Genomic DNA, 27,067 nt, shown 5'->3' with positions numbered 1-27,067 from the left:
TGTATTTTCTGGAGACTTCGCAAAAGCACGAGGGCTGTGAAGAGATGCCTTTATATGCTACAAGGGGAGAAATTAAAGTAACTCCTCTTCTACCTTTTTAACCCATGATAAAGCAACTATTGCTGTGATGTATCAAATCTTTGAATCAGTGTGGTGTGCTTTGAAGAGGTGTCCCTTCCCTTATATTGATTAGACTGATTATTGCAATCACAAATTAATCAGTGAATATTATAGTACCTTGGAGAAATTATAATTATATTGTTTTTCTTCCAATGTCTTGCTTCATCACGCAACATCACAGCCATTCATAGTGTCTGTCGCATCATGTATACTTGTTTTTTTAAAATATTTTTTTTATTTATAAATATGTTAAAATAATTAAATTTTTTTAAAAAAATCAAAATTTTGACACAACCCGTTTCAAATTCCCAAACGGAACCTGAATCTTGCAGATCGCGGGTGATATATGAGCTTGGGTTTTTATTCACATTACATTCTGTGGAAGCAGCAGGCGAGGGCCAGTAGAGAAAGATTCTGGCTAATGCAATAAAACAGTACTAATATGGTTGATCTGGTTCCACGCAGAACCAATTCAGACACTGTTCACTTCGTTTCCATCACCTGAGTTTTTAGACAATAAAGCTGTCGTCATAGAGAAGGGACGGGAAAAAAAATCACTTGTAGATTCTATCATTGAGTAGAATCGATCCAGTTTACGATACAACAGAATGATACTGTTCCATCTTCGGACAGAAAAGCAACAGATCATACAACCACCCCCCTCTGAAAACTCAACAATAAAAATAAAAAGCCGACAAAACCAACTACGAGTACTACGAGACTGCTCAAGTGCAGGCGGTGAACCTGCGAGTCAAACGATCAATGCTAAATGATCTTAAAAAAATGAGTGTCATGCCCAAGCCTCCTGATGATCCGGGAAAAAAAAATCAGGAGAACAACATTGCAAGCCGAACAACACTATGGAGAAAAAAGAATGCAGCTACTCCTAAGTCACAAAACAGCAGGACTAATGCCCTCCAAGTACTACAGCAACCTTCTCCTGTGAAAGGAGTGAAGATGGATGAGCAATCAAAGGCTCATAGTGATCAGCTCCAGCGCCACACCAGCCTGTATACAAATGAAAATTTAATTCTATAGCCAATAACTAAAGTAGCTAAATTCAACAAAATAGTTGATCTTGGGTCTTATATTGTTTTTGTGTGGCGGATATTCATGGAATATCCATAACAAAATTAAGTTTTCCTGAACATTCAAATAGATTATGACAATTTCATTACCTGTTCCCTTCATAAAGAGAAAGAAGGGGGGTTCACAAATTTCACTCCTAGGTCGATGTGGGAGAAAGAAGACACAATTTTCTTCGTCAACCATTCCATCGGATCCATGTGCTTGCACCTGTAAAATGTTTGATCAGACAAGAGAGCTAAATCAGAACAAAAAAAAACCCATTACAATCGACTCTCTAACAATTACCTATGATACAAAGATTCGATAAACTAAACACAGTCAGGAAACAACAGTAGTACATAATTGAATATGCGTGCGCGCACGCGCACGTGTTTTACCAACTCGCCATACAACTTTTTATCCATAGACAATAGAAAGTAGAAATAAAAAGACATCACAGACAGGAAGGTGATATTGGAATAGCAGAAAAACTCCAAAAGGAGTAATGATGCGATGGTCTCTGGCAGCTTGCTCATCAAACACAAATGGATTATACAGTAGATATCCAACCAACAGACAATCCAGTAGTATCTACCTACATATCAGTGAAATAGTACATACTCTATCATATGGATTAATGCAAGGAGGCTATTGCAATGATGACACATTCTACATAAATGGTTTCAAAATATCATACTTGGAAGCTAAATGTAGTCTATCTAAATCACTACTAGCATATATTCTGCAGCATTATGTAAACCAAAAACAGGATAAACAATCAAATAGATATGTTGATTCAAAAGAGTGAGAGAGAGAGAGAGAGAGAGAGAACAACAAGTTTAAATAGTCCTTACCACATATATTTCACGCTTGAACTCTGTTGCAAGACACTCTATTGCAATATCATCACCAAAAGCTGCAGCATGACCTTTTCTATTCTCATCAATGTATAACAAACCTTCCTCAGTATATTGCAAAGTGATGATATCATACTCATCATCATGTGAACCGGAGATCGACATGTATTTTGCCCAACTCGGGCCATCATTCACCGCCATACACCTCTCTTTGTATATTGACTCTGCTGCCATTTCTCTTCAAATCACGAAATAAATTCAAATAAAAAAACAAGCAGAAACAACAACAATCATCTGCAATATAGCCCTCATGTCACACTCTTCGCTTTTCAAAATCAATAATCAATGAAAACTACCCCAAAAAAAAAACTATTCATTTTTCATATTTTGAACCTAAACAGTGATGATTCATTTTAAATTACTTGAACCCCTAATTTCCATTAAGAATCAGAAACAAACAGATCTAGTAAAATGCATTGGCGAAACCCTTAATACTTCATTTTTTTCGTTTTACATTAGCTAAAAACCCTAACATTTTTATGCTCTTGTTAAGACAAAAATCACAAAAATAAACAAAAAGAATAAGAAATAATCATATGCAACAAAATCCTCCATTAAATAACACCCTCCATTTCTTTCAAGAAAACAATATAACATAAGACTTCAGAATTACAAATGCGTATCTTTAACTAAAAACAAGATAAAAGAACCTTCTTTTTTCATTTCTTGAACATAAAGAAAATAACAAAAACAGATCCAATAAATACATAACACAAAAAAATAAAAAAGGAGGAGGAGAAAGAAACAATGAAATAATTACCTTTGCATACCTAAGAGAACAAGCTCATCGATAGCAGAATCCAACGCAACACGATCTTCTTTTTTGGCTAAGAGCTTAACCTCTTGAACGACATGTATCCCCCACCCGTTCTTCAGATCCGGCGAATACATATGCTTTATAGCGTTATTTATCGCCTCCCTTTCTTCCCCACTCACAGATCCAAAGTCCTCTACAAACCTCCTCGCCGTCCTCCTCCTCAACTCCCGCGCGTCCATCTCACTCGCCACCATCGCCCTCTGCGACGCGGTGAACAGGCAGTTCCCGTCCGCCGACACGTCTCCCCCGTGCGACAGCTTGAATACCACCACGGGATACGATTCGTCGTTCTTGGGATGCTTCCATAGCACGCCTTTGGATTGGAGCCTCTGTAAGTGGCGTCTTTGCTGGTCTTCCAAGCCAATCACGTCCTCCCACGTGGTTTGTTCGGAGATGGTTAGAGTCTGTTCTGAATGATCTACGGTGACTTTTGGATCGTCCCTCCAGTGAACAATCGGTGATGTTGGTGTTTGAAATGTCGTTTCGGCGACAGTTGTTGTTGAATCGCACAACAACTTCCCCATTTTATCGAATTTTTGTTTTTTATTTTCTTTAAATCAAGAGCAGAAAATTCTTGATTTTTCTTTTCTTTCTCCTTCACCTTCTTCTATGAAGAGGAGAGTTGCAGAGGGAAGAGATGAGGAGAGAGAGAGGAGTAGGCGTTATGCCGGTGGACCTTTACGGCCGAACCTGAGACAGAAATATTATACTATATTTGTTTGGGAAAACTACAAATCAGTCCCTTAACAGTAGAAAGTGTTTTCACTTCAGCTTCCAAAGTCTTAAGATTCAAATACAATTACTTTAACTCATTAATTACTAGAAAAAATCGTAATATAATTTCAAGTGAAACAAATTAATTATGTTTATTAGATGCTTTTTTTCATTTTTTTTATAGCTAATTCCTGCTAAATTACTTAAATACATGTGAATTTATGCAATTAAATGATGATGCAATTGCTTAATTTTGAAAGTAAGAAACTCACATGAAATCACAGTGTAATTGGAGGGCTGCATTGTGGTTTCTCCATCTGTATAAATTTATTCTATGCTCTACTAGAGGCAGTTGTAGGTGGCGATAAGCTGGCATGTTTTAGGATTGGGTGGTAGGTGGATGCTGATGTGTCTAAGAAGAGCAAATCGGATTTCGCCAAGCCAGCAAAGTGGGGACCATTTGTTTTGGCTGTCCAATGAGGGTGCTCAAGTTTGTTATGTGTCCGTAAGGGAGCACGTGCGTGTGCGGCTTCAGCCCGGCGTTACTTACGATTATGGTAATGAAACTGAGGTTTGGGCATTCAAAGCAACGGTCAAAAAATGACGTGGGATTATCTGTTAGTTTTTTTCTATTTTGTTGTCGTTGACGTTAATTTCCTCAACGGCTCTTTATCCATGGAGATTACCTAAAGTTTTTCCACCGACTGAGCGACAAGATAGAAAGGCGGCAACTCCCTGGCATGTGTGTTTGGGAAAGTTATTGCTATTGATTTCTATTATTATTTGAAAACTATAAATTATAATTTTAAAAAATAATTATAAATTTATGTGCGGGGGAGATTGTGATATTAGCTTTTAAAATCATTATTTTTATTATGCTATGGTGTATTACAATGCTTTTCTAATTTATTTATTTTTATTGGGAGGAAATTTAGTTTATTTCAGTAAAGTTTTCTAGTTGTTTTTAATATAAAAAGGATGTAATAATTTTTATGACAAGAAAGATATTAATAAATAAATCTATTTTTGAGGGTTTTGACTTATCACATCTCAAACTTAAAAATCATGAAAATACTCCCTTGTATGACAACGTTAAAAAAATAGTGCTAGAAGACTAAAAAACAATACGATTGTGGTAAAAATAAAAAACATACCAAACTAAGTTAATAATGTCCAAATGGTCTAAAATTATACATAATAGTCAGTACTCATGTTTCATAGGACCAAAAAGATTTCCATCAATTGATTAAAATGACTCTTCTACCAAACCCTCGCTCAATAGTGGTTTCATAATTTGTAGTAATTTATCAGCAACAATGATTTGAGATTATAAATCGATATTTTATGACTATAAATTAATTAGAGAGGTTGTTGTAATCAAGAAAGCAGTGCTATAAAACTTTGGAAAGTAGAGGAATAGTGACAGCGTGTAGGTTCACAAATCAATCACCGTTGAAGACAAAAAAATAAACCATCTAGGTGGTGTCCTAGTGGTAAGAGCTTGGGACCAAAAGGTTTGCTCCCTCTATGGTCTCAGGTTCGAGCCCTAGGTTGCTCATATGATGGCCACTGGAGGCTTACATGGTCGTTAACTTCAGGGCCCGTGAGATTAGTCGAGGTGCGCCCAAGCTGGCCCGGACACCCACATTAAACTAAAAAAAAAAATTAAGTGTATCGGGTTTATCTCTTTCTAATATTCACTCCTATGTTAGTGGTTAGAGTCACCGTCGGTTGGGAAAGGCTGACCATCCGCGATAGGCAATGCCGCAAAATGGTCGGCTGGCACTTACCCTTAACAAATAAATCATTAACACAAAACAATCAGTTTTTATCTTTTCTCTATATTTGATTTTTTTGTTTATTCACTTTCTAAAAAGAGTGATATTCTTATTATTGTATTTCAGAGGGCTCCGTTTGTTTGCAGGAAAGTGGTTTTCTTTTGGAAAGTGAATTCCGGGAAAGTATTTTCCGATGTTTGGTAGTGTTATGGAAAATGAAATGGAAAACACTTTCCAGTGTTTGGTTGTGTTATGGAAAATGAATTGAAAAATAATTTATTAATTAATTAAATTTTTTTTTTTCAAGTTTTATCTAATATATATAAAATATTTAATCACTTACAATAAAAAAAATGAAATCTAAAAAGTATAATGATGAATTTTTTTTTTATTATATCCTATATTCATATATAGCTTATTTTATAAAATATAACTATATATATCATATTATATTATAGAGAAATAAGATTGTGAAAATTTTTTTACGTAAAACCTATTAATATATTTTTTTTCAATTTTAAAAGCTTAAAATAAGTTTTTTTTTTCCATATGAAGAAAGCCAAATTAGTTTATGGTAAGAGTTATATATTTAGGTTTTTTTTGTTTGGTATAAAGAATTTTTTAAAAGATAAATACATACAAAAATATTTTTATGGGTTTTTGGATAAATATTTTTTTTGTACGGGTAAAGGCAATTATCTCTTTAATATCCCTTTAATATATATCAAATAAACATCAAATAAACATCAAACATAGTCATGCATAAATATTAAATTTCGATGTCATATACATACATATTAGTTCAAATTACAAACATAAACATGTTAAACCGAATTAAACAAGTAAACATACTCGTTAAATAACAAACATATTCTGAACCTAAATTTTAAACATAGTCAAACCATCTTAGCAAGCAGGCCTGTAGCAGTGTTGGTTCACAAAATTTTGAACCCAAATTTTCCTCAAATTAGCATTTTTTTCCATAAATGCTTTTGCCAACATTTCATTTTGGACCAAATGATCAAATGCATCCCCAAGAGTGATCTCATCAAAGCCTTCATTTTCATTTTTTTGCCATAAATGCTTTTGCCAACATTTCATTTTGGACCAAATGATCAAATGCATCCCCAAGAGTGATCTCATCAAAGCCTTCAATTTTCACCACTTCCGTAAATAACGCATTAACATCAAGTTGATTTTTGCTGAGGCTTTGAATTGCAAATGTTACATCTCCAATCTGTTTAAACAACTTTTCAATACCATCATCTTCATACATGCGATTTCTCTTCCTATGTTGCCTCTTTTGTGTACTAGAGGAAGATGTTTCTTTTCCCTTATAACTTTCTTCATATTCACCTTCATTTTCAATTGAAATTGATTGCTCTTCAGTGTTCTCTTCCAAGTTGACATCAGCATATGATTTCGTATAATTTCTGATTGCCATGTCTTTTCTAACAACAATTGTTATTGCCTCGTACATATCAAGTTTTTTGTTGAGAAACTTGTCATGATTGGGATGTGCCTGTTCATAAAGTTTAGAATATGCAATTTTTTAGTTCATTGTATAACATTTTAGAAACAAAAGTAAATATAAAAATTACAAAACATATAAAATTTATCATACCTTAACTTCTTCATCATATACATCTTTCGAAACTATAATCATCTTTAAACAATCATCCCAGCCAAAGCCACTTTTATTTTTAAGTTTGGTTATTATTCCCTATTCTTTTTTCACAGTCTTGAGATGATTGTCCACATGCTTAGGCTCACATTGGATGTCGAACTTTTGACTAATTTCTGTAGCCACCTTAACAAAAGATTATGCTTTAAAGGTGGAAGAAGGTTTGCTTCCTTTAAGTGCCTCCTCAGCTAATATCTCAAGCAACATGTGAGACATGGGTTTAGACCATGTGAAGTGCTTGCCCTTGCATTTTTCATTTTGCGTGGAACTCATTTCTACAAAAAAGAAATTATAAATTTATACAAAATAAAATCATACAATATTTAGATTTAATAAATTTCATATAAAAACTACAATTACTAATTAAAAGAGAAATTATTATAAAGTCAACATCTACTCCAAATACATAACAAAGATAATACAAACTCAAGCAATACATAATAAAAACAAACACATAATTAACACTCAATTAATTATTTCTTTAAGTGTTATAGTCATTCCACATGGTTGATGTAATCATTTCTCTTTTTGTTATCCACTCCCTATTCTCTTCCCTTTCCTCCCGTTGACTTAAGTTGATTGTTCGTCTAATTGGTTCACTATCCGAACATATTTCTTCCATAATAAAGTCATAAGGATCAACCCCCATTATATGATTATGAATAATACAACATGCAAGCACAACATCTACTTGTGTTTCATAGGACCAAAAAGATTTTCCATCAATTGATCTAAAATGACTCTTCAAAATACCAAACCCTCGCTCAATAGCGGTTCTCAATGAAGAGTGTCGAAGATTAAATAGCTCCTTTTCATTTTCTGGTGCACGTTCTGTAAACTCATTCAAGTGATATCGAACTCCACGAAAAGGAGAAATGATTCCTTTTCGAATACCGTAACCAGCATCACCAAGATAATATTTCCCTACAAATTAAAAAAAATAAAACCTATTACTATCTTAATCTGATAAGACATTTTATATATTTATTGTATATAATAAAATAATTTATTATATACCTTCTGGAATTTTTAGACCACTAGGTCTTGATAATGCATCACCTAGAACCCGTGAATCATGTGCACTTCTTCCCAACCAAGCTAAAACATATATAAACTTCAAATCAAAAGTTATAGCTGCTAAAACATTTTGTGTTGTTCCTTCTTTTCGACCTCGAAACTTTCCTTGAATCTCAACAGGAAATATTTGCAGGAACATGGGTACCATCAATTGCTCCCACACAATCCTATATAAACATGAAAAAATGATTTATAAACTTTTCTTGTAGATGTAATTAATTAATGTATAAAAATATTGGTATTGTTCTCATACCTTAAAATAAGGATAGAATCTTCGATTATTCATTATCTCAGCTGAAACTGTATCCTCTGGATCTTTAATAAGGTGCTTGTATAGCTTAAGAATTGCTTTTAAAACAATTCTAAAGTAACGATGGATAGTTTCAATAGACCTATAATATATACCACTAATAACCCGAAATCTTTGGTTTTGGCCTATAATTTGTAAGAACACAATTACTTGCTCCCTAATAGACACATTTTGAGTTGATCGTAATAGGTTACGATTTGTGAGAACATCACACAATCTATATAAGACAACAGGTTTCTTACGAATTTGTTCAACACAATGTCGATCACCTCGATTCAAAATGCTGTCAATATAGAATTCTCGTTGAGCAATTGCATTTATACGTGGTTCTCTTGGTAAATAAATTCTATTTCTTTCTTCTTCAATAATAGCTACCCCTGTAGCTATCACAGTTACAACTGCTCTCATGCATGCTGCATTAATTATCTTACTATGCATAACATGAAAGTGAAGTTTTCTGATAACAAAACCTAAAAATGTAGGGAAATAAATATTAAAAAAAAACATATAAAATACTTACACAATCAATACAATAAATTATGCTCAAAGAAGCTAACAATATACAATTCAGAAGTTCACAACGATCAATAACATCAATCATTTTAATTCTAAAAAATACTGTGATTATCGAATAATTAAATAAACATAAGTTTCGAAAATCACCTCGTAACGGCAACACAACACATAATCAAGTTCATGGCTAGGTTCAATTCTATTCTATTTTGATTTATTATTTATAACCATGGAGATTGTTGAGTTTAGGCACTAATAGGTAGGCAAAGCTGGTCCATAACATTTATATGATAAAAAAAACTAATCAACCCAATCATTAGTCACAAATTAAGGAGATTTTATTGTTAATATCTATTTGTAGAGGAACAATACCTATATTTAGAGTTATATTACAACACAATATAAACAAACTACAGCATTGATTTATAAAAAAACCTCTATGTTCTCTCGCCTATCTCTATCTCCCATAAAACTAAACGGTTTCATTCCCCTTCCCCTTCCCATCATTCAGTTTCATTCCCATCATTCAGATTCGGTTTCATTCCCCTTCCCCTTCCCATCATTCGGTTTCTCCTCAGTCGGTTTCATTCCCCTGTCATTCCCATCATCATTCAGTTTCTCCTCTGATTCGGTTTCATTCCCATCTCATTCAGTTTCTCGTTCCCCTAGAAATCGGTTTCTCGGTCCCTGGCTGGCAATCGGTTTCTCATTCCCTTTCCAATTCGGTTTCTCAAATTCCCCTTTCGTTCCCCTCTGATTCCCCTCATTCCCACTAATTATTTTCGTTCTCTCTCGCCCATCACATATCATTCTCTCTCGCCCATCACAGATCGTTCTCTCTCGCCCATCACAGATCGTTCTCGGTCGTCTCTCTTCCCCTGTTCTCTTTCGGTTCTCAGTCACAAATCCCCTGTTCTCTTCAATCATTCTCTCTCGGTCGTCTCTCTTCCCCTATTCTCTCTCGGTTCTCAGTCACAAATCCCCTGTTCTCTGAAGAAGAAGGACACAATCACATATTCAAGGGGCAAGGAGCAGGAGGCTACACCTCAAGGATCTGCTCCTCATCCCTCTCTCACCCAACAGTTTTCTCCTCCTGTTTGTGTCTCTCTCTTTGTGCTGGATTCGTCACAGTGTAGGGATGGTTGAGTGTTGTTGGGGATTTTTATCCTTTCAATAAGCTGCCGAATGGGCATGAAAAATGTGTGTTTTATTGCTTGATTTTGATGAGAAATTGGTTGGGTTTTTCTGCAGATCTTGTACTATTTGTAACGGGAGGAGATGAAGAAGAAAACTGGGTATGAGAAAAAAAAATTGACAGACAGAAACAGAAATAAAAGTTTTTTTCGGAACAGATAAACAATCAACGATTTTTTGCTATTATTCTTGCAGATCTAAAAAATATGAAGAAGATAAAAACAAACGGAGCCTAATATATAGAAATAATACAAAAATAGAGAAAAAATACCTGAAATGGAAGAGTGTGATTCTTCAAATCTTCTTGTTTTTTTCTGTTTTTGTTTTTGGACAGAGATGCAGAGAGGAGAACAACGTAGCCAAAGATTAGAAAAGTGTTTTCCTTTTGATAAGGAAAGGAAAACACTTTCCTGTGAGGAAAGTTAAATTTTTTGTTGACGGGAATTGCTTTTCCGTTGACTTATTTTCTGTATTGTCACCAAACATGGGAAAGTGAGAAAAATGAATTCCTGGAATTCATTTTTCTTGAAACAAACAAGGCGTAAGTAAAGTTTACAACTTATACTGATGGTTTAGCATCAAGATCCTATACTATTGCCTATGATCAAGCCTAATTATTTATAAATAAAGAAACTAATAATTAAAGATTCAATTACTGTATTTTACTAGGCTAACTGCCTATTCGGTGCTTGATTTTCTTTAACACTTTCTTCTTCTCTTTTACATATGGATGACGTGGAGAAGAAAGAGAGTATTGGTCGCTGGAGAGATAGAGTCGTGGGTGGCTTAAATAAGAGATGAGAAGTCATTAGTGGTGGTACCCACGGTGACGATGCTGCTGGAGCTATTATTGTTGGATTTGCTACTGGAAGAGGTTTCTATGACGTTGAGGAGCTGGTGGCTGAAGCTAGTGGAGTTGTTTTGGCCGAGAGGAACATGGAGAGTTGCTGTTGTGAGGGAGAACCCGTCGCTGCTGCTGAGGGTTTGAGAGAGGACGTTGCTCACGGTGGTGGTCGAGGCTAGTCTTAGAGTGAGGGGAAAAAAAGAGAAGAGTGAGTCAGTTTGTTCTCTGATGGAGAGAAGGTTAATGCTACTGAGGTGGGCTTGTTGCTGGTATTGGTTAAGAAGCTGACTGAAAGAGTTCTTGGCAGTTGATAATGGCACGTACAAATTAAGAGAGAAGAAGCAAAAAAATAACGCATATGCATCAAACATGTATTTTTTGGATTTTCTTGAAAAAATTAAAAAAGGATAAAAATTTATGTATCTGAACTTTTATTCCTCTCTGAATGCTTATTCTTCCACACATGGTTAGCGAGGAACACGAGAACTTGCGGTGGTTAATGAACTGAATCACATGTACGGGCGCTTGTAAACGTAATTATAATGCGGGAAGGGTGTTTCTTAATGTTGTTCAAAATATTTTTTTAACACGAGATGAAATACATAATATAAACTTGAATTATAAATTTAAATTATAAAATTATAAATAAAATATTTTAATTAATTATATATTAATAATTTTAATCAAATAGTAATTAATAATATAACATAATTAAAATAAAAATAAAATAAACAATAAAAAAATTCCAAACACCTTTATTTTATTTACATTAATTCATCTACTTCTTGGATCACTTACTTTGTTATTTATAAGAAATGAATCCCTTCAAATTTTAATAGATCATTTAACATTAATTACTCCAAAAATCAAGCATGTCAATTTACAACTTTTATTCTATATATATGACAACTAAAACAGAGTAATATATCAATTAATATGTTAATAATTTACATAAAAAATTATGAAGAATGAATAGGTATTCTAATTTTACGGAAATGAAATCCACAAATAACTTATATCGTTAAAAAAATTATAATAATTATAGTCAAAATCAAGACCTTGATTATTAAATTACACAAGTTTTACAAAATATAAATTTAAAATAATAAAAATGTTAATGTGCAGATTACTAAAATATATAATTTTATATTTTTTTTAAACTTGAAAAATCGGTTTAATTTTACTGATTTTAAACAAGTTTGATAAAGTTTAGCTGATTTTATTAATTTTTAAATTTTAATCTAATTTAACACATTAAATACATCTTAACTTATAAATTTATAAAATTTTAAGAATTAACTCATTTTTTAACAACATTGGTGGTTATCGTCCTCTTGGGCTGTCAGCAATATGGGACACGAGGAGACATGGATGCACAGGGACCCCATTGAATTATAGGAATTTAGACAGCAGCCATAAAATAGATCGCGTTTTGTCTTCTCTTACGTTTTGTATTCTGGTTGACGGACAAAAACAAAGCGGCTGCCACCTTGGTTGGGTGAGGATCGATCGATTGGTTTTCTACTCGCTACATCATCTGATTTTGATACAACTTTGGAATTATGACTTTTAAATAATTTATAATATTAAAAATGAGTTAATATATATAATTTTAATCTATAAATATGTTTGGTAATCTCTTGAGCAATCTCTTTGCGTCTGTTCATGCTCAACCCTAGAATTGTGACAAAAAACTTAAAAAGTTCAGTAATCTAACTTTATCATTATCGAGACACCAAGCACAACGTGCAGAGCATGGAGTCGTGTGGTTCTAGAAACTGGGAATAAAAGAACGCATGCACGCTATAAACACCTACACACACACACACACCATAGCAATATCCCAAGAAAGAAAGACAAGTCTTCATTAGTAATCCTAGGGGTGTTCACGGTCCGGTCCGGTCCGGTTTTAACATAAAAATTCAACTGAACCGGAAAATACCATTTCTTATTAATATAAACCGAACCGAACCGAAAACCGATTCAAACCGAACCGGTTTTGTTCGGTTCGGGTCGGTTTTTTAGCCTTAGAAACCAGAAAAACCGAAACTAATTAAGTAAAAAAAAACTTGGCTGAATCACAATCATTAACAAACTTGGCCGAATCATATTCAAAAAATCCTTGTTGAAAAATTTGAATCCAAGCTCTTCGGTTGAGATCAATTGAATCAAAATCACTGGATCTATCTTTAAGCCTTGTGCACAGAGGAGAGGGAGAGAGGGAGGGGCAGGGCCAGGGCCACTGGAAAAGGGGAAGGGGGGAAAGAGAGCGGGGAGGGAGGGATGGGGTTGCTGGAAAGGGAAGGGGGAAGGGGGAAGGTTAGCAGCTCGAAAGGTTTTGGGAGGGAGGAGAGTGGGGAGGGAGGGGTTGCTGGAAGGGGGAAAAGGGAAGGGGGAGGGTGAGTGAGGTGGAAAGGTTTTGGGGAAAAGGGAAGGGGGATGGTGAGTGGGCTGGAAAAGTTACGGGGAAAAAGGAAGGGAGAGGGTGAGTGGGGTGGAAAAGTTTTGGGGAAAAGGGAAGGTTTTGGGGGAAATTTATTTTGTTTTAGATTTAATTAAACCGGTTCGGTTTAGTCCGGTTTAATCGGTTTAAGCTTTTTAAAACCGGAACCGAACCGAACCGGGTGGTTTTTTAAAATTTTTAATCGGTTTATTCGGTTTTTTTTTCTCGGTTCGGTTTTTTCGGTTAATTTTTCTCTTTTTCTCGGTTTAATTGGTTGGTCGGTTTTTTTGAACACCCCTAAGTAATCCTATGTTCCGCCATATATATAGATATATTACAAAAACCATTCAAGCTTTAAAAAACACAGCAATATTTGCATTAATTTGCTTTCAATAAAAAAATATAATCTGACTTGAATAAAGGACATACGTTAGCCATAGTTAGCATGTGTATGTGCTCACAATAAAAAAAAATTATGAATTTTTGATTTGAAGAATTCATTATGTATTTATAATTCATAAATTTTATCTTTTTATAAAGAGAAGGGGATAGAGTATAATTTTATTTTTGTGATATTATTGAATTGTATTCTACTTAAAATAATACTTATTGAATTAATATAAAATATTGTGGAATCCATATAGGATCCTGGATAAATATTTGAAGAGTATTGGGCTCGAGTCAATTAGATATAAACAATGGTTCCAGACACACTATCTACACCTAAGTATATTGGGCTCAAGAAGCACTTCCGAGTTGAGCACATTGGGTTCGGAAATAAAAGCACGAGCTCATATGAGTGTTGGGGTACATGCTCACCACTAAGGGTGCTGGCCGTGAGTATAACACATCTAGCATGGGCTTCGGCTTCATGCCCAAGCCAATGCCTTCAAAAGAGTTGGGCTCGAGTTACTATGTCTGAACCCACTCTTCTTAGCCCCTTGATGTACTTTGGGCTTGTGATACCAAGCCTAAGCTCAAGATGTGTTATTGTTGGGCTTGTTTTGAAGAAATTTTTTGGGTTCATTTTATTTGAATTCATCAACTAGTTACAAGCCTATGGTGATGCACCAGTTCGTAATAGTCCGGTTTATTTTATATAGTATAAAATTAATTATATATAAAATGTTTAGTATGAAAATAAAATATATTATAAATAATAAAATCATATCATATCGTAAATATGCAGTTTTAAATTGAATTATGTTATTTCATTATAATTCTTTTACATTGTATATTAGATATATATTTATATGAAAAGAATATTTATTGATGTGATCCTAATATATATTTTGATGGATTTATGAAACCCTGGCACTGGAATCATGCAAAAATGACCGAGAAATTATAGTAATATTTTTTTATGCAAACATACCATTAAAAATAAAGAAAAACAAAATTCTTGTTGTATTTATATATGAGAAATGAAGTCTCAAATTGTTAATTTAAAAACTAAATTCTAAAATTAAATGTAAAGATATTTATTTAAATCAAATTTATTTTATATTACATCTATCCAAGTAAAAAAAAATATTTAGAAAGCTATTTATTAATTGAAATAAATTTTAAAAAATTCATATAAAAAATAAACTCGTTTTTTAATTAAATCTTAGTGTTTGCTCCCTTTCAAACATCTTATTAATCTTGTAAAATTAAATGTTTAAGTTCACCGACATTAGAGAGATTTAATGGTCCATGCTCATAGTTCAATTATTTCTTGTATGAAACAAGTTTAGCTTATTTGGCGTCTACCCAAACGGTTTAGGATTCAATCAATTTCTACCGACAGCACTATAAAGATATTTTCCAGGAAATACTATGTGCTAGTCACTTTATATCCCAAATAATGTCCCCTTCCGGCTATTTAATTCTCGAAAAATGGAAGAGATAGCAGTGACTCTTGAGGAGTGAAAGAATACAGCAAAAAAAAAAAAACAGAGTGGAAGAAAAGAAGGAAAAATAGACGGGGGCTGTGTTGAGATCTACTTGAGGAGCAGAGTCCTGAGCCAGCCCTGCAACTGCAATTCGGATCTACCCTAAAAATAGTTGATTGACAGGTGTAAGGCTGACAGTATCCCACGTTCAAGAGCAGCCACCTGGCACGCTATGGCAATTACACATGCAGCATAGTCAGCGCGGCTTTACATTTTTAATAACACGACCATATCCACTTCACTCCACTGCTTCATTCATGATCCTTTCTATTCGGTGACCATACTTTTGAATGATTCTTTCATTTGTATCTATAGGTAAGATCTCTCTTTCTATCTTCTTGGTTTCGAACGAGCAATCCCTTTCTTTCAAGATTCTTTTGTAAGTATTGTATCATTTCCGTGGTTTCATTTTGTTTCTTCACAGTGTAAAACCTCAGTGCTATCTTTATCAGATCAATATTAACTTTTGATCTTCGTGTGTTGCTTTGCATGTCAGTAATGTTAATGTTTTTTTAGCCTGTTTTAGTACTTATCTTAACCTTTTAGGTTGGATAGTTCTCCAATTGTAGCTTATGTTGCTGATCATTTATTAATAGTCGTTTTTCTGTTTAATAAATCCCAGGGTCAGCCTCTTTAATTTTAATTGATTTCTGTACAGATAACCATTTTTTATCTGATTGTTCATCGACATCTCATTCTAATTTTGCTCAAGACATGTTCATTGCTTCCATTCTTTACATGCCCTGTTCTTATTCTGAGTTAGCAAACTTATAATACAGAGAAATTTATACCAAGCTGAAGGAGGAATGTCGGGTGCCTCTCTCGCTGTGACTCCACCACGTGAGACTGATGGAACCACAACTTCAGCAACGAAACCTCAGCAAGAGGTTCCGCTTAAACAACAGCTACAGCAGAATTCTATGGTTGGAGGAGTAATGGGATCATTGCGTGCTATAGAACTTCAACTGGTAGCTTTTGTCATGGTTTTCTCAGTTAGTGGCCTTGTCCCGCTACTTGATCTAGTCTTCCCAGCCTTTACCTCTGCTTATCTTTTAGCCCTCTCGCGTTTTGCCTTCCCTTCATATGGCAGAACCTCATCAGAAATTTTCCAAGGAAGCAGATTTTTTAGGTTCTACGTCATTTTGGGAACTACCATAGCGCTTTTCTTGCCTTTATCCTATGTGTTGGGTGGGTTTGCAAGGGGTGATGATCATGCAGTCCGGTCAGCAACACCCCATTTGTTCTTGCTCTCATTTCAGATTCTTACTGAGAACATAATAAGCGGTCTGTCGTTGTTTTCACCACCTGTGAGGGCATTGGTACCCTTGCTTTATACGGTCAGGAGGATCTTTGTCGTCATTGATTGGATTAATGATGTGTGGCTTAACAAAACTCTACCAGCAAATGCTCAAGTTAAGGTGAATAGTTCTTAATTTCTTTTCCATAATATAGTTTTAACGTGGATGAGAGTTGATTGGCCTAACACAATTCATGTGGCTGATTCAGGACATTGCGTGGTATTGGTTTGGGAGGAGTCTAGCAGTAGCCAATCTAGCATATTTCTCAATCAATCTATTTTTCTTTTTGATTCCGAAATTCCTTCCACGGGCTTTCGAGATGTATTTCAGGGAGAGGGATGAAATTGAATCAAAGATGGCAGAGGACAAGCGTTCTGCAGCTGCAAGCAAACCCAAATCATCTGCATATAAGAAAGCTGCTTAGCTCATTTCTGTTTGTTTATCGTAACACTTGGAGCAGTTCTTTTACTTGTTTAAGGTTTTTTTGTTGGAGAAGGAAATGTTTTTACCAGCAACTAGACTTTTACTCCTTCTATAACCTCTTGGATTTGAACATTGCAAATCTTGACTGTTGTGTTTATTGTTGATGCTTGCTAAATTAATGAATTCCTCTTTTGCTTCGAGAGGCCGGGCAAGCTATTTATATACCACCTATATTCTAGAATAGGCAAAACATGGCAATATATATGTATGCATATGAACTTATATCGTTAAACCAAGCCTCGGGTGTTGGAAAATTGTACCGTAGCAGCTGTTTAATATGGCGTGTTCAAAGCGTACACAAATGATTAAAGCCAATTACAGCAGCCATATCTTGATGACAATGTATCGCTTGTTTTATCTTTTCTGAACACCAATTAGCCTATTTTATAGGATTCCTCGATAGCTTTTCTTGAAAATCATGATTTAAATCCCCCACTCAACGATATTCCATAATTCTTTGATTGTTGAGAGGCTAAGAGACATTAGTGGGAATAGGAATCTTAATTTTCATTGTTTTGGGCACCAATTAGCCTATTTTAGGTTATAATCTTACACTTACGGATTCCCTGATTCTCGAGCACTGCAAATTTCCAGATGGAGTTGGAATCATCCATCGAACCGTTGAGGGAAAATGTCTTGGCTGCTTGTGCTCTCGAAATAGGTAAAGGCTTCTGAATTGGGCGATCCCATATCTTTCAAGGCTGAAACTGAATATCCCACTATTAGGAAAATGGTCCTTGGGGCAAAGTGCAAGCCTTTGTTGGCAACAGCTTTCCCTTTTTCAACAAAAAGAGGCAGTCTGAGGGCAACTGTAGCATTGAACTTGAAAGGCAAGTGGCCACATGATTGATAGGGACATTAACTACTACTCTATTAAGCATGTGATGATTATGGTCGTGAGAAAATGGAAGATGAAAGAACGATTCCCATAAACTTTTCTTGCTCCCCATTACAGAAAATAAGCAAAAACCAGCAGTTTACAAGGATTCCTGCAGTTCGATTTTCTTTCTTCTTCTTCTTTTCCCGTCAATTTGAGGTAAAATATTAAATACATTTTTATTTCCCACGTCAAAATGCTTAATCGACCTTTTCTTTTCTTGAACGAACGATAATGGACCTTTTCCATATTGCATTTGCCGTGGAAACATGAATATTGCGAATTTTCAAAGACAACTTTGCATCTTCTTGTACATTGTCCCTGGCTTCGTAAAGGACGAATCTTGGTTTTTGCTTACTTTGTCGATAAGTTGCTTGAGGTAAGACATTAGATATACTTGCTAATTATCTACTTCTCTAGGTTTTTCTAGCGAAAAATTTAAGAGCACTCCAGGTCCACGAGTAACCATCAATAACTGTTTTATGGATTTATTTTCTTAATATATATATATATATATATATATATATAGATGAAAAATTTATCAAAAATAGTATGAATATTTTCATCTAAATTTTAAAACATTTTTTTTTATTTTTCTCATGTTTTTTTTCCCATACTTATATATCTTAAGAGGTAATTATTAATCATGTTTTTTGACATTCTAAAAAGGACCATGCATTCGTTAATTCTCAAATAAATAAATAAACAAATAAAATAAAAATATGTGCTGATTTTCCAGCTCATAGGGATCTCCGTGTGTATAATTAGGTATCTTCCCCCTCTAAACGGGGGCACCTCTTTCTATTAATTGACATCACAGGGTGTTTCTGCTCCTTGATAGCTGTTGTTTAATGAACCTGTAATATGTAGGCGAGATAAATATGTGCATATAAACAACAAACTTGTTTTAAGTCTATCTGCTCAAAATTAACCATTGAGCTAATTCTCTTAATCCATCACCAATGCTGCTCTAACCATAATAAAACAGATACATGCAAAATAAATAAAAAAACAATCCAATAATATAATATTCAAATAATTTCAAAATATATAAACATAATTAATCTATATATTTACATTTATGTTGTTTCATGAATAATTAAGGCTTACTAATAGCACGACTAAATTCAACTCCTACCCTTATTTAAATAACTATGTTTTTTTTTACAGCATCATAAAAAATTAGCTTTACTTTAAAGATTTCAAGTTTAGTTAGGTAAATATTTAATCACCATGATTTTTCAATATAAAAAAAGTGATGAAAATGTCAAAAAACGCTCGGAGACTAGATAAATTCAATTTTTTATTATTATTATTTTAGGAGCAAAATTTAGTGATAAATGAATTTTTTTAATATATATATTTATGCGTGTGTCAATGATTTTTTTTATAAGAAATAACATCTGTGAAATTTGTTGTTGTTTAATTTATTTAAATTTTAATTAATATTACAGAAAAGAACAGCATCTTAAGTTGTCTTTTAAAATATTTAATAGAAATCATATTTTTTAAAACCCCACAATATCAAACTATAACAATTCATTAAATCTATTTCAACACATTTTTTTTATTTTTTTTTATTTACTGTACTGATTAAAAAAAAAAAAAAGTTACAGCGCACAAAGTACAGTTTACGAAGCAGCGACTGAGAATTTCAGCCTACACTGCAGAATTAACAGTAATCGAGGGGATGGTTTTGCTTTTGAACGAAAAACTAGGAAAAGCTAAAACTAGCCTTCCCTCCGGTCAAAAACAAGGAGCAGAAAAAGGAGATATAATTTTGCTCAAGGTCACCGGCTCACCGCCACCAGTCAAGTCGTTTTATAAAATATACCTATATATATAAACATAACGCACCTTTATTGTTACCTGAACAACACTTTATATCTTTTTATATTGCTATTTAAGTCTTTTATAATTATTATTTTTCTTCAATTATGATTAAAATTCACTTTAAAAATAAATAAAATTATATTTAAAATATCATTCGATTTGTCCATAACTTTTAAATAAAAATTAATTTAATTGAATTGATTTTTTTATTCAAAAACACGCTACCAACAAAAAAAATATTTTTGTGAAATAAAAAAAATTATAATAAAAAGTAATCTATATAACAAAAAAATATTTTAAAAAAAATTTAAATCGTTACATAAATTTCAAGAAGCTGCTGCTCCACAGGTAATAACCAGTGCAACTTCGAGTATATGTCTAGCAGTGTAGTTAAAATTATGTTTTATTTTAATTATTATTTTAAAAGTGTTTTGTTAAATGATATATATCATAATTTCACATGGATTTTACTGCATCTTTTTACAAAATACTAATTATAAAAAAAATTATAATCTATAACAAATTTTCTAGAATCCATTTATTTTTACATTCAACTACTTAGTTAACAAATAATACCTTCAACCTGTTATATATATATATATATATATATAACCGTAAAAACTACAGTGACATCAAACACCCAAGTAAATTTTTATGCCGTTTTCTATGATGCTCTTGGACGGTTGTCCTTGCCGAAATTCCAGCCCAAGAAGATACAAAAAGACTATATTAACCCTTAGAACGAAAATTGAAAACATCGAAAGCCGTACCAGCAAGGCCAGCTCTGTCATAAAAAGAGCTTGTGATCCGTGGCTATGAGCCTATGAGGCGATGGCCAAATTGCTTCCGCCACTCGCATCATAACACAGTGCGTGGTCCATCATCTCTAATAAACAGTGGCGGTGCCAAATCATTGCTTCCCCCAGGGATAGAATTGCCTTTTCCTCCCCCATAAATATACAGCCCACTTTTTACTCGGTGTTAAGTTAAAAGAGCCAAGCGAAGATAATGAATATATCAATTCATTCTTGATATTGATATAAAAAAATTAAAAAAATTATCACATCATCACTGCAATAGATAGAACAAATGTAAAAAAAAATAAAAAATAAATATTTGCCTTTATCACATGTTCCATATTAATGTTCATGAGGGATTGTCTTGACGGAGGGACCCAAAATTAACAGATAGAATATCAATCGAGATAAACTTACCCTTCGATGCACTTTGACAGCTTGTAGAACACGCGCCCACAATGGAGCGTTTAATTAAAATATACTGTACCAAGAGTGCAGGATAGCATAAATAACCTGGAAAAATAAATCTCCTCCTCTACTAATTATCCCTCCCTGACGCAGTTCCTTTCTCTTCCTTGGTTTTCAAGTCAAAACAACACAAACCCTACTCTCTCTCTCCTCACCAAATATCACCAGAAAAAAATAAAATTATCACCTATGCCCACCAGTCACTCCACCTAGAAAGAGAGAGAAAAATCAAACCAAATTCCAAAGGAGACCAAGAAAAGAAAAATGAAGATAAAGAACAAAGGTAAAGTTTACCCCTCTCCATCATCATCATCTTCTTCGTCTGTTGGTGATAATGGAGATAGAAATGTTCTTTCTGCGTTAAAGCTCTTACCTGCTGCCATTCTTGCTCTAGCTTCTGTTCTTTCACTTGAAGACCGTGAAGTTCTTGCTTATATGATTGCTAGGTCCTTCAAAACCACCACCACGAATAACCCATCTCCGTCCCTTCAAGATTCCAAGAAAAAATCCTCCAAGAAACCTCAAAACAACAATAATAACCAGAGAAGTAATCATATAGCTCCAATCTTTGATTGTGATTGCTTTGATTGCTATATAAGCTACTGGTTCAGGTGGGACTCTTCTCCTAACCGTGAACTCATTCATCAAGTTATTGAAGCCTTTGAAGAACACTTGACCAGTGGTGAAATGTCAAGGAAACATACAAGAGGTAAAAGAAGAGACAAAGCGGGTCGTCGGGTCGGTGAAAAATCGGTTCTTGATGTTCCGGGTCAACCCGAAATGTTACCGGTTCTGGAGACCAGTAATACTACTTCCCATGAATCTTCATCTTCTTGTTCTGTCGCTGATGTTGTAAATGTCAATGTTGGTTGTCCGGATAATGGCTTATCCCCTGAGAAAGTGGCTGAGAGGGAGGAAATGGAAGAGTGTGTCAAGCTTTATGATGAAGTGCCTGAGGAGGTGGTGGTAGCGGAGACTGCAGCGGCGGCTCATGGGGTCGCGGTGGGCAGCCACCACAAGGGTTTGGCAAGGAAGGTATTACCGGATGTGCTGGGGTTACTAAATTCTCGATTATGGAATCTTTGGAGTCCAAATGTGTAAGTTCCCAAGAAAAAAAAGAAGAAGAAAAGAAATTATTATAATTATAATTTCTTTCTTTCTCTCTTTTTTTTCTTAAAAAAAAGTTGGAGATAAATATGTTTTATTTTTTATGGGTAGAATATATCGGTATGATGTCCCCTCCCGATGGAAACTATTTTTTAAGTAGCTCTCTTTTTTTTGTTATCATTGATTAGTGGTATTTTTGGCTGGAAAGTATGTAAACTTGCCGGCACCAAGTCATTTTCTCGGCAAGGAATTGTTCGGTTGTTTTCCCGGAAAAAGTGTTCATAATCCTTTTGATCTGGACGGATTAATCTTTTTGCTTAGGAACTAAGCATCGTGATTTGGTGAGGATAGTTACTTGGGGTAGGCCAAATAAAATGAGTTTTTTAGCTGCTTGGTGGAGAATGGAGATTATACATGAAATATGAAATATGAAATTTGCATTATTTTATTCGGTGCTCCCTTTTCTTGGATGTCATTATGTAATGGGTGTAGCTTTCTATGTTTTCTTTTGATTCCTTAGGCTGGGAATCCTTCCAAGTATTAATGTCTTCTAATTGTTCTTTACGTTGATTTATCGCTTTTCTAGTCCCACTAATTTGGGTTTTAGGTGTCCTTGGTTTCTTTGATTTAAGGGTTACCCTAAGAAAAGATGAAGCCAGTGAAAGCCCAAAACTACCCTTCATCCCCCGCCATTCCTAGGGCTGCCTGTGTGGATGATTTTGCAGGTGAGAGTACAATTTCTTGAGATGTTAAGTCATAATATAAATTATATTTTTAAAGTTATTTAATAATTTAAAATTTTAATTGACATGGTTGGTTGATACGATATTAGAGTTGTTATGTGAGATTGTGTTAAGAATTTAAAATTTAAGGTCAAATGTAGGTGTAATTGTCGAATTGTGGATGAATCGAGATGGTTTTTTGAATGAGCTGTAGAATTTGAGGTCAAATGGAGCTGTAATTGTCAAATTGTGGATGGGCTATCGATGTTACGACGGCGACGGCGACTTGTCCTGTTGGGTGTGGCCTTTGCTCAAATGCTTGTGTGTTTCATTTATGGCTGCAGCAATAATGAGTGCTTTTTTATGTTTTGGTTGGAGGGACTGAAAAGTATGTTTGTCTACCAAGTTATATCTGACCTGGAATTCATGAAAGCAACTGTTTACCTCCTGAGGGTTATAGAGTTATAATCAACCAACCTAAAAAATAATAGAAAATGACCAATTATTTTACTTTAGAGCATTTAATTCTGCGTAAGTAAGTTGCGATGTGTTCTTAGATATGCCAATATGTTAAAAAAGGGTATTTTAGGCAAAAATATATTTATCTTGATTTTTCAACCACTAATAACGAATTTTTGTGTAAATAGACAATATGTTATTTGCTTCAACATTTGATGTATCACTAGATTAGTTTTTATTTTTAAATAAAAGTCATTTATCCCTTCAAAATATTTTAAAAAATATAAGTCCCATGTGCCTGAACTTTTTTTTAATAACTCTAAAAGCATCGGACCGTTTAGCCTGTGCTCCTTGGCTTTTTTGTGTGGCTTCTTATTCCATTCTTTTTATTTTTTATTTAGATGCAGCATAAATTTAATAAAAAAAAATCACTAAACTTGGTTGAGTTCTTAACATGGATTGGTGATTTAACATGTTATGACACAACATCTAGGGTTTTCTTTTAATGCATTCCCCTCTTTAAAAAAAAAAAAACAATTTAACCTTTTGTTATTTTTTTTAATTCAACTTAATTTTTTTTCACTTACCTTAAAGAACTAATTGGAATTGTGTTTGACTTAGGTTCTAAATTTTATTTGTTAAATAAAGTTGATTGGGATGAATATATGATATATTTTTAAAGTTCTAGCTTAAATTTTTTTTATAACTTTTTTTATTTACATCTAGATTTAATCTAATTTGTGGTCAATTAAGACTCAATGAAGATCCATCCAGAAAGAGGATAAGGAAAGAAAAAAAAAATATCCAATTGGATTAACTCATTATAATTATGTATATTATCTAGATTGTAAAGTTTACATGTTAACCTGACACAATACAATTTATTGTTGTTTTTTCATTTTACTTTCCTATTTTTTTTCCTAATTTAATTATTTGATAATTCTTTATTTACATATTTGAACTAGAGCAAGATAAGAACATAAATCACAATCATTTTTTAAAACTAAATTACCATTTGAGCGAGGCAAATAATTTGTTGTTTACTTGACGTGCCACTAACTTTTTTTTTATTATTAATACTTATAGTGATCAATTAATTTATCATAACATGCTTATCGAGTTTTTAATTATTATTCTAAATATTTTATTACATGTAAATAAAAACAAGAACATTCATATTTTTTTAATGTAATTATATACTTTTGATTCGCCCCCGCGACACAGCACGGGACAAGAGTCTAGTTGGAGCATAAAGTCTGTATCGGGGTCATGGCAGTGCTGTCCCTGCATTTGGGCCACAAGGGTGCCCATAGGGTGACGACGAGCTGCGGTTGTCCTTTAGGACAATTATTGAATGCTAAACAGGCCTTATCCCTGTTTAGATTCAAGTTATTGGGGGCATTTAATGGGCTGGGTCCCATCAGAAACCCAATGGCCGTCTGCGGTAGAATTGTCTCTTTCCATTTTGTTTGCTTCGTGATCTGACAGAAGCACTCAGTTTTGAGGAGGGGAGGGCCAACCAAATGAGTCGACATAGCCCTTATCCTGTCGGCTTGAACCCTGTTCCTTGCTGGGTTTTTATGTCAATTGTTAATTTGCTGGGTTTTTCCCCATTTCAAGATTGCTTTTAGGTCTTTTTTTTACATATATTTTAGGTCTTGTATTACACGTTTATGCTTGCATAGCAAATGCCCCCCATTCCTCCTCCTCACATGCATCTTGGCCTGAATCAGAATTTTTAAACCCTCAGGTTAATGCTACTAGAGCCTCGGTTAATGTATTAGTACAATTGTTTTTATACTTTTGACTGGCATTATCTTCGTTATATTTAGAATAATTATATTTAATTATTAAATTTTTTCATGTTTTAAGGTGCTCGTAAAAGTGCAACACTTATATATATATAAAAAAAAATCTTTTCATAAAATTATTAAATTGAGCTGAAATTTTACCAAAATATTCTAAAAGCCATGTTGCCTAAAAAAATTAATTAGACAACTTCGTCAGAGCTTGGGAACATGTCTAAATTTGGTCTAAAAATTACCATTTGAGATTTTCTTTATTTTTATTATTGTATTTGGATTCTTTTCTTGTTTAGATTAGAAATTTTAATTTAATTAGTATTTTATTAATTATGATATTTTTATTGTATGTAAAAAATTATATAGGATATTTAAAAAAAAATTAATGAAATAAATATTTTAAAATATAAAAGAGTTTTTTCTATAATTTTTTTATGTAGTTAAGAGTTATAACCTTAAGATTCGAGAAGTCTATCTCTTGTAAAACTTCAGGAATTGAGAGACCTTATCCATTCTACACGCCATATCAATTTTCTTAATGATATTTCTGAAAAACCATGTATTGATGCTGCATTCATATCATGCAGTTCAACGTCGTCAAGAGAGATGTTGAATTGCAAGGAAATGATGGGACTATCTTCTTGTTTTTTTTTTTTTTTTATCAAAAATCTTCTCAATCCTCCCGGAGAAACTAATAGTACTTTGATGAATCACAATTAATCTTATTGATAAGCAAAGCTAAACTTATACACCCGTGATGAGGCTACAAAATTCATAGAGAATCTTTTAGAAAGAATTATTCCTTAAGATTCTTGTAGATTATTCATAGTGTGTTCTATGATATTTATTTTCAGACTATATCGGGTTTTTTTTAATTATTATCTTTAAGGTTGTATTTTTTTTAAAACGAATACTTGCATAAAGTCCTTTAGAAACTTTTAGAGGTGTTGTTGGGAGATTCTCTAAAAATCAAGTTAGTACGAGATATTTTATCTGATAAAAAAACATTAATGAATGTATTAATAAGCTTTTATGAAGATAAAGGAAAAAAAAGAGAAGAAAATGTAGATGTAAGGGAAGAAAAAAAGGATTGTGTATATCTAAAAGAATAAGGTTTCAAACCTTTTTTCCTGTACTCAAACTTACTTTTATATTACCTATCTTAACTTATTTCAAATGATATGTAAGGGGTAGAAATGTATTATTGTAACAATAAAATAATATTATTGTACTGTTCATGTTATCACATCTCATTAATATAAACATAGACTGCGTGTTTGTAATTAATGAGATGTGATAGATATTATAATCACTAAGCTAGACCTAAAGTAAAGGAGATTTAGAGTGCAGTTATTTTTCAGCTTGTATGTCGCATTTAAGAGAAGATAAATTTAGCTAATACATTGAACTCAAGTGTGGTTGGATTTAACCATAGGCTGAACTTAAAAGAAGTTGGAAGTGGACACATCACAACCCAATCTAGAATTGGGCTTGGACGCGCCACAACTCAAATTGAAGTTGGGCATAAAAAAAACATAACCTCATTATAGGTTATAACTTTCATGTGATGGCTTTTGAATGAGGAAGATTTTTAGAAAACCATCAACCCATCAATTTATAATCAGGATATCAAAAGGTGCTCACATTTTTTATTTTCTATTCAGTATGCCATGCTCCTAATAGCCCACGAATAGCAGTAATTTCAGGATGCTAAGCATTAACGCTGGAATCAGTAAATTAGTGATAGCCTGGAAGCACATTTAATCTAAAATAGTAAAAGAAATTAGCAAAATGATCCAATCGAGACA

The 27,067-nt window shown here is 33.5% G+C and overlaps 3 protein-coding genes across 8 annotated transcripts; 2 read left to right on the top strand and 1 right to left on the bottom strand.

Moving 5' to 3' along the window:
• Nucleotides 1-664: 664 nt before the first annotated feature.
• Nucleotides 665-3,615, bottom strand: LOC118042991 (uncharacterized). Its single transcript, XM_035050772.2, has 4 exons — nt 2,866-3,615; nt 2,043-2,283; nt 1,299-1,416; nt 665-1,128 (listed from the first exon to the last, which is right to left on the bottom strand). The coding sequence occupies exons 1-4, from the start codon at nt 3,444-3,446 to the stop codon at nt 1,028-1,030; spliced, it is 1,041 nt and encodes a 346-aa protein (XP_034906663.1). The 5' UTR covers nt 3,447-3,615; the 3' UTR covers nt 665-1,027.
• An 11,745-nt stretch (nt 3,616-15,360) lies between these two features.
• On the top strand, nt 15,361-17,332 carry LOC118043475 (uncharacterized). Of its 2 annotated transcripts, none has more exons than XM_035051468.2 (3): nt 15,361-15,792; nt 16,193-16,831; nt 16,920-17,332. In XM_035051468.2, the coding sequence occupies exons 2-3, from the start codon at nt 16,220-16,222 to the stop codon at nt 17,133-17,135; spliced, it is 828 nt and encodes a 275-aa protein (XP_034907359.1). In that variant the 5' UTR covers nt 15,361-15,792; nt 16,193-16,219; the 3' UTR covers nt 17,136-17,332. The 2 variants fall into 2 exon arrangements, with proteins under 2 accessions (XP_034907359.1, XP_034907351.1); XM_035051460.2 differs by having other exon boundaries at nt 15,362-15,728.
• Nucleotides 17,333-21,020: 3,688 nt separating this feature from the next.
• Nucleotides 21,021-23,588, top strand: LOC118043466 (uncharacterized). Of its 5 annotated transcripts, none has more exons than XM_073408787.1 (3): nt 21,021-22,266; nt 22,909-23,001; nt 23,160-23,588. In XM_073408787.1, the coding sequence occupies exons 1-2, from the start codon at nt 21,434-21,436 to the stop codon at nt 22,973-22,975; spliced, it is 900 nt and encodes a 299-aa protein (XP_073264888.1). In that variant the 5' UTR covers nt 21,021-21,433; the 3' UTR covers nt 22,976-23,001; nt 23,160-23,588. The 5 variants fall into 5 exon arrangements, 4 of the variants coding, with proteins under 4 accessions (XP_073264888.1, XP_073264893.1, XP_034907341.2 ...); XM_073408792.1 differs by having other exon boundaries at nt 23,213-23,586; XR_012169734.1 differs by having other exon boundaries at nt 21,022-22,266; nt 22,884-23,001; nt 23,160-23,201.
• Nucleotides 23,589-27,067: the final 3,479 nt, after the last annotated feature.

The sequence above is a fragment of the Populus alba genome, chromosome 1, assembly GCF_005239225.2.
Source record: "Populus alba chromosome 1, ASM523922v2, whole genome shotgun sequence".
NCBI lineage: Eukaryota > Viridiplantae > Streptophyta > Magnoliopsida > Malpighiales > Salicaceae > Populus > Populus alba.
The sequence above is the reverse complement of the archived record's forward strand: the minus strand, read 5'-3'. Positions and strand labels throughout refer to the sequence as shown.